This window comes from Asparagus officinalis, chromosome 2 (assembly GCF_001876935.1).
Source record: "Asparagus officinalis chromosome 2, Aspof.V1, whole genome shotgun sequence".
In the NCBI taxonomy this organism is placed as follows: domain Eukaryota; kingdom Viridiplantae; phylum Streptophyta; class Magnoliopsida; order Asparagales; family Asparagaceae; genus Asparagus; species Asparagus officinalis.
The window spans coordinates 64,519,966-64,539,822 of NC_033795.1; the positions used below are offsets into that span (position 1 = coordinate 64,519,966).

The 19,857-nt window shown below is 41.7% G+C and overlaps 1 protein-coding gene across 1 annotated transcript; it reads right to left on the reverse strand.

Annotated features, from left to right (window-relative positions):
• LOC109829574 (protein TIFY 5A-like) lies at nt 16,157-16,915 on the reverse strand. Its single transcript, XM_020396645.1, has 3 exons — nt 16,746-16,915; nt 16,552-16,666; nt 16,157-16,458 (listed from the first exon to the last, which is right to left on the reverse strand). The coding sequence occupies exons 1-3, from the start codon at nt 16,841-16,843 to the stop codon at nt 16,270-16,272; spliced, it is 402 nt and encodes a 133-aa protein (XP_020252234.1). The 5' UTR covers nt 16,844-16,915; the 3' UTR covers nt 16,157-16,269.

The following is a 19,857-nucleotide window of genomic DNA, read 5'->3' on the forward strand; positions in this document are numbered from 1 at the left end:
ATTGTTTTCTTTATTGTATAACTCATTACAACTTTGATCGTTATAATAAGTTCAAAAAGATCGGTCTTTTTATAAGACCTTTACACAATGAAAATAAAAGATACAATTCTCTTGAAAATAAACGCAAGATCCGTTTATCGTCTCCTTCTTGCGTGGGTGTCTTCGCCTGTACCGGGGTTTATCCATGAACCACCTTTGATCAGATCCGGTGGCTGAAAATTCGACAGAGCTCCTACCTCACCAAGGAGGTAATTACTTAAAGCGCTGAAATCGACCAAGCGAAATCAATAGCTCTTCTCGAGATTAAGACCAAGCCTAATCTCGAGGAACGGATGGGAACGGGCTTCAGATCCTTCAAATTGCTCCTTCTTTATGCCGGGATTCGTCGGGATCTCGCTAGCCCTTACTAAAATACGTGCTCCCTTTCTCTCTAACTCAGCAGCACCTCCTCGTCTTGATAATTAATCTGCCCCTATGAAATGAGCCCATAGGCTTGTATTTATAGACTTCGGTTGGGGGGTTTTCGGATAAAAACAATGGATTTGACCTTATCTTCAGTTGATAACGGACTAACCACGTTTGTAGATGAGATTAAGCCAGTTAGGAACCCCTGAAATAGATAAATCCTGCGAAAAAACTATTTAAAAACCGCCAAAACGTGTTTCGGGCTCCGGACTACGCGGTGCGGGTCAGACAGATCCGACCAGCGCTTGCGCGGGTCGGTCACATCCAACCCACTCTTGCGCGGGTCAAACAGATCTGACCAGCGCTTGTGTGGGTTGGTCACATCCGACCTGCTCTTGCGTGGGTCAGAATCAACTGACCCTAGCTTGTGAGGGTTGCAATCAACCGACCCATGCTTGAGCGGGTCGAACAGATCCGACCCGCGCTTGCACGGGTCGGTCTGTTCCGTCGCGCGCTAGCGCGGGTCCGTCGTTTCTGTCGAACTTGTATGTTTCCTGACTTTTCTGGGACTTGTAGTTTCTCCCGTTTTGCATAATTGATCGTCTTGTTGACTTGTACGCTTCGTTGCGGGACTGACCGTCGAATGCGCATTGGTTGACGTGCGCGTGTTGATCGATGCACACGAACTGATTGATGCGCGCGTGTTGATCGATGCGTGCGAGCTGATTAATGAGCACGTGTTGACCGACACACATGAACTGATTGACGCGCGCGTGTTGACCGACGCACACGAACTGATTGATGCGCACGAGCTGACTATTGAGCGCGCAGGCTACTCGGTTCGCCGTTTCGCTTCATACACTTGTCGGCGTCAGATGATCCTCTTTGACTCGGATAATCCTCTTCGATTTGGATAATGGCGTTTATCGCCTTCTCTTTGTCTCGAGCTGTGTACGGACACCTATAGGCATTTTAGACGCCTACAGATATCTCTTCCAAAGTATTTCAGACTCATTCTTTTATAGAGGAGTCTGGAATGCTTTGGATATGATAGGCCCCTCCTAAGTATTTCAGACTCATTCTTTTATAGAGGAGTCTGGAATGCTTTGGATATGATAGGCCCCTCCTTCAGTTAGTGTCAAAGGACCTGTAGCTGGCAGAGGAGTCTGGAATGCTTTGGATATGATAGGCCCCTCCTTCAGTTAGTGTCAAAGGACCTGTAGCTGGCTTTAATTCTTGATTTCTTCAGCCTTTAGTCTATTCAGTGTTTTATCGAATAGATGAAGTTCTTCCGATGCTGCGTTTATCGTCTGACCATTGTCAAAATCTTGAATTGAAGTTGATGCATAAGTTTCTGAATTTAGCTCATGTCATTGAGTCGACTTTGAACTGATCATCTTCGTCATAAATTCATATCTGAATGCGATTGAACTCCCTGAAATCATTCTTTGCTTTATTTTGGCGAGATTGCTGATGCGTTGACCGGCATCGATCTTTTCTATAACGCATTGTGTGGCGTTAACTTTTGTTGTAGTCTACACAGTTTAAACTTTTAAGGTGTTGGAGCGTAGCAGTCCTAAATGTTAGGGCTGCAGGACCAACTTGTTAAAACTGATTCATTTGCATGTATGGATCTTATCCTAAAGTTGTTGGATGCTTAAGTCACGAGACCAACTAATGGAGCTGATACGTCAATGACTCATATTTATAGAATTTTTGGCAAATTCTCAACCATCAACGTGTTTGGAGCGTAGACTTTAGGATTTTTGGCAAACCCTCAGCCTACAACGGGTTTGACGTGCCTTTACCGATTACCGTTTGAATCGGGCTTGCATGCAGATTGTTTAAGTCCGTTTCGCATGTGACGTTGTGCTAAGAGAGTTAACTCTCTTAGTGCTACGATATTAAATACGTAGATTTCATCTTTCTTACGGGAATAGACTACCCAGCAACGCATGTTAGGCACTGACTTATCCCTACTTAGGCTTCGGGGTAAAAATCCCCAGACTTAGATTCTGATATTTTTTTAATCAGTGAAAGACTAAACCAGCAACATGTGTTAGGCGTTGACTTATTCCTGCTTAGGATTCGGGATAAAATTCCCCACACGTGTAAGACGTGGATTTTGGCGTTATGAATAACAACCTGCCATAATGTTGAATATGTATGCTTTTGTCTTTTTTACGGCAAAAGACTAACCGGCAACGCGTGTTAGGCGCTGACTTATCCCTACATAAGCTTCAGGATCAAATTCCCCAGACTTGGATTCTAGTGTCTTCTTCAATCGGTGAAAGACTAAACCGGCAACGCATGTTAGGCGTTGACTTATCCCTACTTAGGATTCGGGATAAAATTCCCTGCACGTGTAAGGCGCGTATTTTGAAGTTATAATGTTGAAATATTGTGTCTTCTCTTGGGGCAAAGACGAACCCAAAATGGGAGAGAAAGAATTTTATATTCTATCTCCCAAAACCGAAGAGGAAGAATTTTATATTCCATCTCCAGTTTCCAAAGGAAACTCAAAGTGGGATCTCCACTTCTAGAATCCGGGAAGGTGAAACAAAGAGTGGGATCTCTACTCTGAGAATCGAAAAGATTCGAATAATCCTAACTGTCGGAAGGTTTGATTACCGAACTAAAGGTGGATTTCTCATTTATCGAGAGTGAATTGGGGTTTTGGCCTTGACTGTAGGAAGGTTTGACCAAGCGGGAGTTTGAGGTGACCCTAACTGTAGGAATGTTTGATTACTCGATTTGAAAATGGACCTCTCGTTCATTGGAGGAATCTAGAGGGGATTTTAGTTTTAGCCCTAACTGTAGGAAGGTTTGATCGCTTGATTTGTGGGCCTCTCGTTCATTGGAGGAATCGAGAGGGGATTTTGGTTTTGGCCCGAACTGTAGGAAGGTTTGACCGAGTGGGAGGTTTGAGACGATCCTAACTATAGGAATGTTTGATCGCTCAATTTGAAAGTGGACCTCTCATTCATGGAAAGAATCGAGAGGGGACTTTGGTTGTGACCCTAACTATAAGAAGGTTTGACCGGGTAGATAGTGAAAATGGGAGCACAAATCACAATGGGAGTGTTGACTCGTACAAGTCACAGTGGGAGTTTAGTGTTTATCACCTAGTTTGTAATGATCGGGTTATCCCTAAAAAAATTACATGTAAGATTCTTTCGGGAACTTCCCATTACATGAATCAACCAACCCCAACTTTTCTTACGAAACTGGGTTTATCATTGTACTCAGCTGCATGACTGGGTTATCCTTAAGAATATCAGCTTAACATTCTCCAGGAACTTCCCGTCAAAAGTGAGAAACAGTTTAGACTCGTGTGCCTATTAGAGTAATTGAGAAGTAGTTTATACTCGTATACTCTTTGGAGTGTTGTCGTTCTTATCTGGCTTATCCCAGCGTTATGACGCTGGCTTCAACCAAGGTTTGGATGCTATTCTTGAGAGCAAAGCAATCCTTGGTGGGATGAAGGACCCTCCTGTGGTACGCATAGTACTTTGGATCCGTAGTGTTGTCAGCTTCCACCTGATTTATGATAGGTGGTAGCTTGATCTTGTTGTTTTCAAGGAGGGATTCGAAGATGGCTGGAACGTCTTCGTCCTTGAAGGAATACTCTTTTTGGAGTCTTAAACCCGAAGTCTTCTGCTATCTTTGGGGTTGCTATTGTGACGTTTGATTAGCGTCAACAGCTGCTGCAGGTGTTTTCCCCTTTCCACGGGAGACGAAGCTTGAGTTCGGAGGATTAGCCATCGGTTGGCTTCTCTCGGCATGTTTCCTTCTGAGGAAGCGTTCGGCCTGCTCTCCGTGCATCTTCAACTCTTTCCATGTATTGGACGGTGCGACTCCCATAACTTCCAATATCTCAATAGATAGGTTGTTATGACATGTTTGGAGGATGAAGTCCTCCGTGATCGGATCTCGGTAGTTCATCGCCTTATTTCGAAAACGTTTGATGAAGTTGTCGACTGTCTCTTCGTCTTCTTGTTTCTCATCGAAGAGTGTTCTGATTGACATCTCGACGTCATCATCAAAGAATGAGAGAGGAACAAATTCTCCAGGTCGTCCCAGCTGTTGATGCTTACAGACTTGAGACGGCGGTACCAACCGAAGGCGGGACCGCGAAGAGTGCCAACGAATGACCGAACCATCAATGCTTCATTATCAGAGATCATGCCTAAGTGGGACTTGAAATAGATTAGATGTTGAGTGGGTGAGCCCTTCCCGTCGAACGATGTGAAGTTGATAAGGTTGAACTTCACCGGATACGGGATCGAATCCCACTCTATCGGGTAAGGACACAGAATACTGGCCCTCTTTACCTCTCGAGTAGACATTAGAGCGTTAATTTTGTTCTCGAGGTCTTTTATTTTCTCGTCCTCGTCTATATCATGTTTCGAACGATTTCCAAGAGGAACAATGTGGTCACCCCCGATATTATTATCTTTGGCGGGATCACCCCCAACGTTATTATCTGTAGGGGGCATTTGAACCACCCCCAACGTTTTGGTCAATGGGAGGGTTATCAGCATTGAGGCGTTCATCCACATCTGAATCGCTACCTGCTTGGTTAGCAGTATTGCGACGGCTGGATTCGCCAATTTGATTCGACAAAACTCGGATTTGTTGGTCATGCTCTTCCTTCATCCGCTGCATAGTCATTTCTATTTCAATCTTGAATGCCTCTTTCTGCTTGGTTAGAGCATCCTCAAGAATTTTGGCGATTTGTTCAGTATTGATCATGAACACCTCGCGGGGTTCCCCTGGGCTGGATACCATTTTGTCAGAAGCGACTGCAGAGTTGGCATCTAATGCTTTATCATCCAAGGATAATCCCCTCTGCATTCACTGATAATCTCTTTGTCTAATGGTTCCCGGTCGCAACCGGGTTAGATGATGAGATGTGAGTGGATCAGAACTAGAAGGTCGAGTCAACTTTCCCCTCCCAGCTATATTAACTATGACTGTGGATTGTTCAGGTCTGACCGCTTCCAGCTGGAGTCGAGACATCAGTCGAGCTATTCCCGAATTAACTCTTCTTCATGGAGAAAAATCGGGACTAGAACCACTTGAAACAATTGGGGACTTTCCCTTATTGAGCATATTGATGGTAACTTCTGGGAATTCGTCATCTCGAACAGCCGATCGTTTCTTACAGAAACGCTTTGGTTTGGACTTGGTCGTTTCGTTGGAGATTCTCTTGAATACCGAGACCCTCTGCGGAGCGGTCTTGGGGCAGCTACATGCTGATAAGACTACCCTGATAATCTTGGCGCACTGGCAGTGAGACTCCGCTTCTTGGGTACTTCTCTTTTGAGATTTGTTCGTACCCCCAGCCCGATAGTACAACTCATCGACGTTGCCGTCAGAGCAACCTATCGGTTGTTTACATGAATCCTCAGGTATAACACGTTCGTCTGTCTGACGCGTTTTCTTCTGAGTAAACCACTCCTTGTTGGCATCTGCAAGAGTTACATGTTTGGAATCACACTTTTCTGAGGGTGAAACCTTAACGGGCTCCTGGCCTTCTGTACGCACCCCCAAGTGGGCGGTTACGGGAATCAACTTGTTAGGAGGTCACGTACGACCCCCAGTCTGGATGTTTGCTTGAGGTTCCTTCAATAGTCCCAAGCGTTCCTTAACCGGGGCTTTGCCTCGACCCGCGTGCGAAGGACCAAGATGATCCGTGATCTTCATCTTAAATCGGGGCAAATCCACGCTATCGCGGTGATCCACCGGAGGTGCGGAACTCGAAGGGATCGACGAAACAGGTGCAGGACGTCTTCTATCTTGACCCTGGCGCGGGTCAGGCTTGAGTGAACCACGGGTTGGAGGGTCGGATCTGCGTGACCCGCGACTTGGAGGGTCGGATCCGAGTGACCCACGATTTGAAAGGTCGGACCTCGGATCTGCGTGACCCGCGACTTGGAGGGTCGGATCCGAGTGACCCACGATTTGAAAGGTCGGACCCAAGTGACCCGCGACTTGGAGGATCGGATCTGAGTGACCCACAATTTAGAGGGTCGGATCCAAATGACCCGCGACTTGGGGAGTCGGATCCAGGTGACCCGTAATTTGGAGGGTCGGATCCGAGTGACCCGTGACTTGGAGGGTCAGATCCAGGTGACCCGTAGTTTGGAGGGTCGGATCCGAGTGACCCGTGATTTGGAGGGTCGGATCCGAGTGACCCGTAATTTGGAGGGTCGGATCCAAGTGACCCGCGACTTGAGGGGTCGGATCCAGGTGACCCGAGACTTAGAGGGTCGGATTTGGGTGACTTGCATTTTTTGATCTTTTCAGCCGTCGTCTTGGACTTGGGTCTCCATATTTTGCGCAGTCTTGATGGCTTCTTTTCCATTTGTTCCTTCTACAACTTTTTGGCCTTTTGCATAAGAATTTTTGTATGTGCAAGCAATGCGCGGCGCCTTTGGATCCGTTCCTCAAGAGTTGAAAGGATTCGTTTGATTTGGATCCATTCATTTGTTGATGATTTGGAGGAGAGGGCATTTATCCGCTGTTGGGGGAATTGGTGTTGACTAAATTTCAGATCCGCCTCGTAATAGATCCCGTCAATTGGCTCCAGAGCCCTAGCGAGTTAGCACGCAAGACGTTGGCGTTGTCTTTGGCGAGCTCTCTTCGATAAAGTGAGTGCGCCTTCTGTACTCAACTCCTTGATTGAGGAGGAGTTCAGATCTGCAGATCCGGACTCATTGGAGGCCGGAAGGGCGTTGTAAGGTTTAGCTACCGCAGCAACATGGGTATTGATCTTCCTTCGCTTGCGAGAGGCAGAGGATCTGAAGGAGGAGGATGATAGATACTCCTCGAACTTCAGTTGGTCGAACTCGTATTCGACCACTTCTTCAATCGGGATGCAGATCCGAGGTTGCGACACGACAGCTCCGACAGCAAAGCTGTTGGCTCCCACTGTGGTCGCCAGTTTGTTTTCGTCAAAAATTGTTTTCTTCATTGTATAACTCATTACAACTTTGATCGTTATAATAAGTTCAAAAAGATTGGTCTTTTTATAAGACCTTTACACAATGAAAATAAAAGATACAATTCTTTTGAAAATAAATGCTAGATCCGTTTATCGTCTCATTCTTGCGTGGGTGTCTTTGCCTGTGCCGGGTTTATTCGTGGATCACCTTTGATCAGATCCGGTTGCTGAAAATTCGGTAGAGCTCCTACCTCACCAAGGAGGTATTTGCTTAAAGCACTAAAATCGACAAAGCGAAATCAGTAGCTCTTCTTGAGATTAAGACCAAGCCTAATCTCGAGGAACGGATGGGAACGGGCTTCAAATCCTTCGAATTGCTCCTTCTTTATGTCGGGATTCGCCGGGATCTCGCTAGCCCTTGTTGAAATTTGTGCTCCCTTGCTCTCCAACTTGGCAGTACCTCCTCGTCTTGATAATTAATCCGCCCCTGTGAAATAAGCCCCTAGGCTTGTATTTATAGACTTTGATTGGGGGGTTTTCGGATGAAAATAATGGATTTGGCCTTATCCTCAGTTGATAACGGCCTAACCACGTTTGTAGATGAGATTAAGTCAGTTAGGAATCTCTGGAATAGATAAATCCTGTGAAAAAACCGTTTAAAAACCGCCAAAATGCGTTTCGGGCTCCGGACTATGTGGCACGGGTCAGACAGATCCGACCCACACTTGCGTGGGTCGGTCACATCCGACCCGCGCTTGCGCGGGTCGGAATCAACCGACCCGCGCTTGCGCGGGTCGGAATCAACCGACCCGCGCTTGCGCGGGTCGGATCTAATCCGACCCGCGCTTGTGCGGGTCGGACAGATCCGACCCGCGTTTGCGCGGGTCGGTCTGTTCCGTCCCGCGCTAGCGTGGGCCCGTCGCTTCTGCTGAACTTGTATGTTCCTGACTTTTCCAGGACTTGTAGTTTCTCCCGTTTCGCGTAACTGGTCGTCTTGTTGACTTGTACGTTTCGTTGTGGGACTAACCGTCGAACGCGTGTTGGTTAACGTGCGCGTGTTGATCGATGCACACGAACTACTTGATGCGCGCGTGTTGATCGATGCGCGTGAGCTGATTAACGAGCGCATGTTGACCGACACGCACGAACTGATTGATGCGCGCGTGTTGACCGACACGCATGAACTGATTGACGCGCACGAGCTGACTGTTGAGCGCGTAGGCCACTCGGTTCGCTGTTTTGCTTTATGCGCTTGTCGGCGTCAGATGATCCTCTTTGACTCGGATAATCCTCTTCGATTTGGTTAACGACGTTCATCGCCTTCTCTTTGTCTTGAGCTGTGTACGGACACCTATAGGTATTTTTAGACGCCTACAATCCACTCTACGAAGATAGATGTGGAGAAGTTTAATGGCATGAATAATTTTGGATTATGGAGATGTAAGGTTTTGGATGCGCTGAACGCGCAAAATTTGGAGGATACTTTGGAATTGGATAGCAAGCCAGATGATATAGAAGAGAAGGTTTGGAAGAAAATGAATCGAACAGTGTGTGGTGTTATTAGGTCTTGTTTAATGCATGATCGAAAATATGATGTGATAAATAAGACTTTTGCAAAGAAGATTTGGGAGATCCTTGAGGGAAAGTATCTAACCAAGAGTATAGAGAACCGCTTGCATTTGAAGAGGAGACTTTACCACTTCCAATTGAAGAAATGAATCTCCATTGGTGATCACATGAACCACTACACGAAGCTTCTTATGGATTTGGCGAATGTGGATGTTATGATAGAGGATGAGGACAAAACTTTGTTATTGCTGAGTTCCTTACCAGATAAGGAATATGAGACCTTTGTTCTTACCCTAATTAATGGGAAGACGTCCCTTTTATATAGTGAGGTAACCACTGCTCTTGTGAATTACTAACTAAGGAAGAAAGATAAAGAGTCTATAAGTAACACAACAGCAGATGCATTGATCGCAAGAGGGAAGAATCCAAACCGAAAGAATGAAAAGTCACAGTCTAGAGTAGGATATCCTACAGTTGGTAAAGATCAATGTGCTTGATGTAAAGAGACATATCATTGGAAGAAAAATTGTCCAAATCTCAGTGAATGGATGAAGAACAAGCAGAAGGAAAAGGGAAAGCAACCATTGATAATCATATTTTATTACAATTTTATACCCTCATTATCTATTTTATATGAATAAATATGCCTCTAATAATTGTTTTTATCTTTAAATGCAGGTTAATGAAGAATAAATCTCAAACTCTCATCTCTCAATAAAAATCCCTTGAATAAATGAAGAAATAAAGCAAAGAAGCCCATTAGAAAACCAATTGCCAAATTATCCAAAAGCCTAAAGCTAAAAAGAAGAAGAAATGGCAAAGCCCAAAAGCCCAAGTCCAAGAACAAGAGAAAAGATCGGATTAGCAACAGGAGAGGACTGGGTATCGATGCTAGCATCGATACCCCTACTAACGTACAATTTGTTACGAATCAAAGGCTAAAATTTGTTATTTTTGGATAAGATTTCAATCCAATGGCTCTCATTCACTGATGTTTACTATAAATAGGGGTAGAGAGTGAGGGGTTAGAGGTGTGAAAAATTTTATAATTCTATTTGGAGAGGAAGGTAAATCTTAATTGAGAAGGCCATCCAATTTTGTAACTTTTGTTACAATTAATAAAAATAATTTTTTCTCCACTTCAAATCTTCTTCTCTTTGTTAGATGATGATGATGGAGATGAAGAAAAGTTTAAAGGTTTGCTTTTTTTTATTTTTCTCTTTTATTTTTTTAGTAATTTCTTTATTATTGCTTATTAGTTAGATTTACATTCATGCTTGTAGTGTAGATTTATTTTCTTGTCTTTTTATTTTTTTTTGCACTTTAATTTGTAGAGTAGATTTATTTTCTTGCATTTAATTTTTGCAATTTATTTTATAGTTTAGATTTTAATTCTTTGTAGTTAGATTTATTTCTTGTTCATAGTTTAGATTTTTCTTTTCTTCTTGTAATTAGTTATTTTTCTTCTTACTTTTATTTCTTAAGATGTGAAACTAATTCTTGTAGGAATCTTAGAATTGTATGAAACTAGTCTAATTTCCTTTATACTGTATGAATTCTTCTCTTTCATTTAAAATATTCATGTTTAGGATAATCAACTAGAAAACTAATTAGTAGAAGAAGAATTTAATAATCTATGCTTATCTTAAATAGTTTGATAGGTTATGTTTATGAATTCTAGGATTACTATATTGTTGTTGTTCTTATCATGAATAGTAATTTTGACTTAGATGATAATTTGATATGTTATACTTTCCTTAAATGGTTTGATAGTCTATGCTTAATAAATCTAAGTTGAAATATGTTAAAAAGAGAATAGTTTGTATTTTATAATTGAGGTTAGCTAGTGGATTAAATTCTAGATTTCTCATATCTTAATTGAATCCTCCATCTTGACTTTCTTGAATTTTCTTTTCATTCTTGATTTTATTCATTCTTCTTTCTTGCCTTGTGATTTTATTTATTTTTTGATTCTTTCTTCTCTCCTCTAAAATTCAATTTATTATCTCTTGCATATATTCACAACAATCACACTTATTCTTTAATCCTATTTTTGTCACGCACAAAACATAAGAACCAATTCTAATAATCTCTTAAAATCACCTTCCTCGTAGGATCGATAACTTTTTATACTATAACTTGATCAATTGTGCACTTACAATTTTGGTACATAATTATGCCGCATCAACCATCATCAGAAGCAAATATCGTCATATCGGATGATAATCTTTCTAACTTATCTATTTATTTGCTTTCTATCAGTCCCACAGGTTACTATTCGGAGGAATCCGAGTGGATGTTGGATAGTGGTGCGACCTATCATGTGTACCCTAAAAGGAAATGGTTCGCTAGTTTTGAGAAACTGGATAGTGGTTGTGGTGTACATGGGTGACAACCGTGCATGTCAGATCCTTAGGATAGGAAGAATTCATATCAAGATGTATAACGAGATAGTTAGAGAGTTATATGGTGTGAGATATGTTCCTTCTTTGAGGAAGAACTTGATCTCGATTGGAGCTTTGGTTGGAGAGGGTTTTAGAGTTTGTATCAAGACCATGAGTCTCGAGATTGTAGAAGACTCTCGTATTTTGATGAAGGGTGTCAGGAAGAATAACCTGTACTATTTGATTGGGAATACGACGACAAGTGGAGAGCTGGCGATTTCTATTGATTCGACTAGACTGTGGCATTTGAGGCTTGGTCATTCCAGTATTGATTTAGAAAAGAGTGCATCGACCTGCAATTTGAAGTTCAGTGAACATTTTGATGTGAGCAAGAAGACAGATGTGAAGTTTTACACCTCTATTCACTGCACGAAGGGTCTTTTCAATAGAGTTTACGTGGGCATTTGGGGACCTTCCAAGGAGGCATCATTGGGAGGTAATAGATGTTTGATTTCATTTGTTGGTGGCTGTTCTAGGAATGCTTGGGTTGCAATCAAATCCTGATTGGATAAAGTCCTAGTAGTCTCCAAGAGATTGAAGAAGTGTGAGATTGGCAGAAAGGTGAATGTACTTTATTCTGATTTTGGTGGGAGGTACAAGAGGGACCTATTTCTGCATTTGAGCCGAGCTCATGACATTTTGAGACACTTTGGTGGAAAGGAAATCTTGGGACAACGAGATGAGATGACAGATTTGGTGAGTTGTTCCATGCTGGAGGAGGACTGGCGTTTGATGTCGAGCATTGATTCTGGTGTTGAGGCTTTGATATATTTGGGTCATCTTGGTCATAGGTTGTCTACTGTTATGATTGGAGGTAAAACTCCATTGGATGTTTTGTCTGGTAGTGTCACTTCAGTTAAGGCTTCAATGAGGGAGCTAATTGACTCTCAGCAGGTGGAGAGTTTGGGACAGACCTTAAATGTATCGTAACGGGTGGAGAGTGATGCTACTCCACATTGGGTGGAGATTACTCCACATACTCCAGATCATACTGCATCATTTGAGATTCCAGCTGAGGTGACACAGTTAGGGGATCATTTGGATTTAGGTGTAGATGATGAGTTGGTTGATTCGAATGCCGCTGGTGGATATGATTTGGATACAACCATTGGTTCACCTCAGGTGGAGCTGTTTGATTTGTTTCACTTTGGGGCTATTTGGAGAGCTATCAACCACATGTTTGTTGGTGAAGAGTGTAGGCGTTGAAAATTGCCTATAGGTCTCCACGAACAGCTCGAGGCTAAGAGAAGATGATGAACATCAGACAGCCAATAAGAAATATCACGAAATCGCCCGCACTTTGAGGATGTCCTCAGCGTTGGGCACTATCCAAGTCACAGGAGCTTGATTGATGTCGACAAACACATAAAGTTGGTTGACGAACTATGTGAAGCAACGGAGTTTCAGAATAATAAGGATACGAACTGATCAGGAGCCCCGTGTCACTTACAAAAGATAAAATTCCCTTCGTGTCTCATTTATTCCACAGATGATCTAATCATTGGAGCTTATAGAACTCCTCGTCGGCTTTCCAACGCACTTTGAATCGTTCAAATCCGAGTTCGGATGAAGAAGTTACGGCGAAAACGAACAAACAGACATAACGGAACGTCTCAGGCTGAACTGAGACACTCGAGGTGTCTTGGCACGACTGAGACACCCTAAGGTGTCTCGGCCATGGCCGAGACACCCAAGGGTGTCTTGGCCAAAGCCGAGACACCCAAAGGTGTCTCGGACCTGGCCGAGACACCCAAATGTGTCTCGTAACTTGTAGAGATGTTTTGACCATGATTGGTTTTGAATCTGAAGAAACTCAAAACATGAAAGTTGTAGATATTTTTATTAGCTTTCCAACTCATCTAGAATAAGGTCATTTGGAGGTCATATGAGGAAGTTATGATCAAAATAGCCTCGAGACACCCAAAGGTGTCTCGGACCTGGCCGAGACACCCAAAGGTATCTCGGAACTTATGGAGCTGTTTTGACCATGATTAGTTTTGAATATAAAGAAACTCAAAACATAAAAAATATAGATATTTTTGTCAGCTTTCCAACCCATCTGGAATTAGGTTATTTGGAGGTCATATGAGGAAGTTATGACCAAAATAGCGCTGAGACACCCAAAGGTGTCTCGGACTTGGCCGAGACACCCAAAGGTGTCTCGGACCTTGTGGAGAACTTTTGGCCATAATCCGGTTAGAATCTGAAGAAACTATAAACATGAAAGTTGTAGATCTCTTTGTCATATTTCCAACACATCTTGAATCACTCAAATCCGAGTTCGGATGAAAGAATTAGAGCCAAAATACTGAAAATGGTACAAACTGTCTCGCACAGGTGCGAGACACCCCGAGCTGTCTCGCACTTGGGACGTGTTTTTGACGGTTTTCGATCAGTTTTTACCGCCCGGATCTTCTGGAAGCCTATAAATACAGCCCCTGGAGCCTTATTTTTTGGGATCTGGAATTTTGGAGAATAGGCGAAGTCCTGCCGAACTGAAGAGTGTCGAGTTCTTCAACACAAGAGATCGAAAGTCGTCAGATCTACATCACCCGCATCCAATCCTTAGTATTATCCCGTTGTGGTAATTCTAAGAAGAGCAATTATCTTGCTTTTGTCGAGATAAGCGCTTCTGTTTCTAGATCTCTTCGCGGATCGACGAAGCTCTGGACCTGATCTGATTGCCAGGTAGTCCACGGATATCGACATCACCATCACAGGCTAAAGACCCACGCAAGCAAGAGACGACGAACGGATCTTGTGTTTATTTTCAAGAAAGTTGTAATCTTTTATTCTTTTGTTGTTTGAATTCATTTGTAACGCTTAAAGTTTAATGAAATCAATGACTAAGGTAACTTTCGACGAAAACAAAGAGTTGAGAACTTTTATATTTGATTGAGGGCATTTGGAGGTCATTTGGGGAACTACGTGAAGGCTTGATTCCTTTGGCAAGAGGATACGTAGGCAGTCATTTATGATGCAGCCGATTTGATGGATAGGTACCGACGTTTGAAAAATGTTCGCATTCTCATTTGCATCTCGACTTGTTGTGGATTGAGCCCGTTGTTGTGATTTCGTTTCACTTCGTACTAGACGTAACAAGTGAGACATTTGGTTTGGTTGGTGTCGGCTCAGTTTTGGGAAGACTTCGCCAAGGTAGAGAATTGTAGAATTGGCGACACAGCGATGAAGTTCAGATTTTTTGAAGCAGGGAACATTTTGGATGCTGCACGATCCCCCGCAAGTGGCGCTGTGGTCGACCGCGAATGTGCACAGCACAGGAAAAGTCTCTGGACTTTTCGCGGTCGACCGCAAGTGGCGCGGCGGGCGACCGGCAAAACCCTGTAGTGTTTTTTGGTTTCGGTCGTTGGATCCGATCGGCCGCGATGGGTTCGACGGTCGACCGCGAGTCGGGTCTGGGCCTGCTTCGGTTTCCTGCACTGTTTGGGTTTCCTGTTTTATATAAATAGGAACACGATTTGTTTAGGGTTTAATTGGATCATATTGATCATTTTTGGGGTAGCTTGAAGGAGAGTTTTGAGCACAGAAAAGAAAGTTTTTTTCTGAGCAAATTGTTTGATGGTTTTGTGAGAGATTTGAGGGTTTTGTTTGAGAGGTTAGTTTGAGTGATCTTGTAATTTCTATTTTGTACTCTCTTTCTCTATAGTTTAAACCCCTCCCCTTCTTGTCCCGTGGACGTAGGCAATTTGCTGAACCACGTTAAACTTTGTGTTTGAGTTTGTGTCATTATTGTTTGATTTGAGTTGCCTTCTCTCTCGGTGTTTGGTTTGGTTACTCGGCGGACGACAAGTGGCTTCCGCGCACAACAAGTGGTATCAGAGCACAACAGGCTGCTCCGATACCATCTTAGATTAAGTCTCTCTAACTGTTACATCAAAACTCGAAAGTTATGATAAGAGTTTAGGATTATATTTTTATATTCTAACAGTAATGTCACGTTCCATCCATCTAATGCTAACCATGTTAATAGGAACAACCAAGCATCGAAAGACATAGTGAACAGTGTCATCCAGTACAAACTTGTGTGAAGACACGAGATGTTAATCACGAAGTAGGGGGAAAGTTTTACATGGATGCATGATTAAATATTCTTAAATTAAATATTCTTGAATGCATAAAGAATAAGGGACAAAATCTTTCTTGTGTCAATTTGGGTCTATTAGATTAATACAGTCCATATATAAATGTGCTATAATACCAATCTGTTAGGTTTGAAAGAGTCATCTCACATACTTTTATTGGACCAAACCCACAATAACCGTCATTCTCTTGCCTAACAAAAGAAGGGAAAAAATGACCAAGAAATTGTGAAGAGTTTATGAGATGGATAGAGGAAAACTTGCTATATACTGTCAAAGTTTTGATATAATTATGTGCTGCATTTTCTTGGATGGGCTCATAAATTACCATATCCTGAATTTAGACAAGTTCTGTCCTAGATAGGTGATAAATCAATAGAAATAAAATACAGTGGACAAGTATCAAATCCGTTTATATATCTGTAACATTGTAAGAAACTATAATATTGTATTCAAATTCTCTTTCCTTCTGTTGCTTTTCATGTTCTCCTATCTATCATCATCACTGTAGTGTATTCTTGAACATAGCCTAGTTAGAGTTTATATACTTACGGTTTAGCATTTAAAATAAATTTCAGGATGTAATCATATATATTCAATCCAGAATAAGATTTTTAGTAAATATAAAAAATAAATCTTTAACCATTTTCAAAGACACTAACAATCCCATGCCACTACCCAAAAGATTCTGACCGAAGAAAATTAAAGATGACACTTGAGGTGGATCAAATTAATTAACCAAGAATGTAACCACAGAGGAAATTAAACAATATACAAACAATATCCATCTTCACTTAAATCATTAATAGCTATAAGGCGATGTAGAATCTATCCTTGTCTTCCTCTTCTCTAAAAAACTTTGAAGCGATCTTTTCATAGACAGTCCTTGATTCACCAACCGAGGCCCAATCGCCTCCATTGGCGCTAATTCTCTTTGTTCCGTCGATCTTTCTTCCATCTCTCTTCTTGCCATGCTTATTATCGCCCTTGCCTAGATAAACAATAATAACAACATATCAAAAAAAAAAAATGGGTCGATAACGAAATTTTACCTAATTATAAAAGAACAATTAACGAAAAGTACCTGAAGCTCGGTCACGTCACAAACACACACCCTACCATTGTAGAAAATGGTTATCTGTTGTTGTTGCGGATGTGGGTGTTGATATTCTTGCATGTTACTTAGCCAATTTGTAACCCTGATACATTATATTTGAAATGTATATGTTTAGAGCTAAAAAAAATTGTTCAAATAAAATAAAATTGATAAAGAATTACCTGCTTAATCTCATAGAATCGGAATCATTTGGTGAAACATGAGGCTCCCTGCCGAGCTTGAGCTTGAACTCGAGCTCTGGATCAAACCCCTTGGCCATTAAAAAAAAAGAAATTATTTTTTGTTTTTGATTTAAATTTTTTTTTGAAGCTTGACGTTAGAAAATGAAGAAGGGCTGCTATTTTATACTGACAAAAAAGTGAGGGAAAACTCATCGAGAGAAAAAAGGCACGTTGAGCACGAGCTCAAATTTATGGGAGATTCATCACGTGACGGAATTGATATCGCATCGCCCGCTTGCTTGACGCAGTCGGGTCGGGTCGGGTCGGGTACGCGACGCTTCGCTTCATTTTTTTCTACTACTTTGTTGGTTTAATCGGGTTCTGGGTTTCGGGTCCGGACCCAATTGAAAAAATGGCATAAAAGCGAATTTGGGTTGTTTTCTTTTGCATTTTTTTTAACATTTGGGCGCTTTTTAAGTTTTTAGGAGCAATTTTTGGTGGGTTTCACGTGGGGGGGAATTACTAATGTGGAATTTGCGTGCGGAGATGTTGAAGAAATCTACGTGGCATGCGGGAGATATTTTTGTTGTTGCTTTTTTTACGCTTTCTTGTGTAAGGACTGAGGAGGTGGGCACCACATGTAAGGTCTGAATTAGTTATCGTGGATGTGCAAGTTTTTAAACTTTAATTAAATAATAATAACGATTTTTTTATTTTAAGAAAACGGTTCATATAGCTTATATTATAGCAAGCACTTAGAATAGTTAGATGTAGGGGGTGGAAATGAACTAAATAATTAACAAATAGTTTGATAATTGTTCGAATAACTATTCAGACATATTCAATTCAGTAGTTCATTTATAACTAAACAAATATTTTTTAGTATTCGAGTTTACTAGCGAATAGAATTTAACACAGATGTGTATTCAATTCGTTTGTCTATTAAATATTTATTTAAAATTTAATCACAACTTATTATTTGTATTATTGCACATATGGTGTCATATTTTTAATTCATTTACCATTTCTACTTAACTTTTATATACTAGTTTTAAGACTTAAATAATCTTAAATCTATTTCTAATTAAATTTTTAATTTAAAAATATATACATCACATATTAAAAAGAAATAACTTTTATTTATAAATTTTAATATTATTTGAAAATCAAAATTTTTAGCGGAATAAATATACTTTGATATTCGATAAATATTTGTGATTATTCATGAATATTTATCAAATATCAAATATTCGAGCTAGTTCGAATTCGAAAAACTAGATATATGAATATTAGAGTCTGCATTCGAATTCCATAATTTTAAACAAGTACAAATATGAACACATTAGTATTCGATTCGATTCGATCATTTACCACCCCTAATTACATGTACATAAATAGCTAAAATACCTCATTGGAAATATTTTAGAAGCGCAAAGTGGCATTTAAAGCAGAAAACTAAATATTGACAATCAGATATGCAGTTTGATTAAAAGTTCTCAAGAACATTCTGTAGCGCAAGCTTATGCATCATTTAATCTCTAATGTAGTTAAAGTTAGGCCTATCCAAAAAGCCCGTCGGTCCGGCCCGGTCTCGGCCCGGAAATCTGGGCCTGGCCGGGTTCCGGGCCCGGGTACGGGCTGGCCTCAGCGGGCGTCCCAGGCCCCGCGGCCTGGCTCGGACAGCGTCGGCGGTCGGGCAAAAATCCCGGGCCGGGCAACCCGGAGCCCGACGCGTGGCAACGGTCACCATGGTGACCGTGCCTAGCCCGGCCCGGCCCGGCACAACGCGCAAACAGAGAGTGACCGTTGTGGCCAAACGGTTGAGGCCGGCCCGGCCACGACGGTCCACCGAAATTGACCGTTTTGGCCGGCCCGGGCCGGCCCGACCATAACGGCCATAAACGGTCTTTTGACCGTTTTGTCCCCAAAAACGGTCAAAAAACGGCTATTTTGTGAGGTTATTTTGGTCATTTGCTTAGGGGACTGGTGTAGACATCAAAAAATGCTTACAGACATTCAAACACCACTCAAGACGATATAGAAGAACAATATACACGTCATCAAGCAACATATGGCGGCGCGGCAGGACATGGTGCCGCGGCTAAGGCGCGGCAGACCAAGGTGCCGCGGCTAAGGCGCTTATACTTTCTAATCCAATCCCCAAATGGCTTCCGGATCTGATTATGAAGAGCAAAACATATCTCCCGATCCTGAATTGAGTCCTCCTACTATGAGTCCTCCTACTATCAGTCCTCCTACCGAAGTTAATCCCGAATCCGGTGGCGACGAATCTGCACCAAGAGCTCCTAAACGGCCAAGATCCGATGTGTGGAATTTTTACGAGAAGATCGACGTCACCAAGGATGAACACGGTAGGATCCTCACCCAGAAGGCTAAGTGTGCTTTGTGCGGCAAGATTTTTCAAGCTCATCATAAGAGCGGCACCAACCACCTCAAACGCCATTTAGATAAACACAACAAAGGCCAGCCTCCTCAAGGTGATATCCGACAATCCATGATTTCTCAATCCTCCTCTTCTGGTAGTCTCGGTAGTTGGAACTATGACGCTGCCAGAGTTAGGAAATGCGTAATCAGGTTTATCATTCTTAAAAACCTTCCTTTTAAATTAGTAGAAGATGATGAATTTGAAGATATGTTTAGAGATGGTTTTTATCCTGCATTTAAAAAGTTTTCTCGTCAAACCCGTCAACGTGATATTTAAAAATATTATCAAGAGGAACAAGGAAAAATAATTTTTTATTTTAAAAATTTAAACTGTAAATTTTCTTTAACTTCTGATATTTGGACATCTAGAGCACAAACTGGATATTTATGTATCACAGCACACTGGATTGATGAAAATTATCAAATGTTTAAAAGAGTTGTTTCTTTTATTACAATAGAAGAGTCACATACTGGTGCTAATGTTGCAAATTTAATAATTGAAGAACTTATGAAATTAGAAATTTCACAAAGAATATTTTCTCTTTCACTAGATAATGCAAGTAATAACAATGTAGCTGTTGATTTTATCAGATTAACTCTGTCATTCATTATCATGTCATGGTGATCTTTTTCATATTAGGTGTATCTGTCATATTTTAAATTTAAT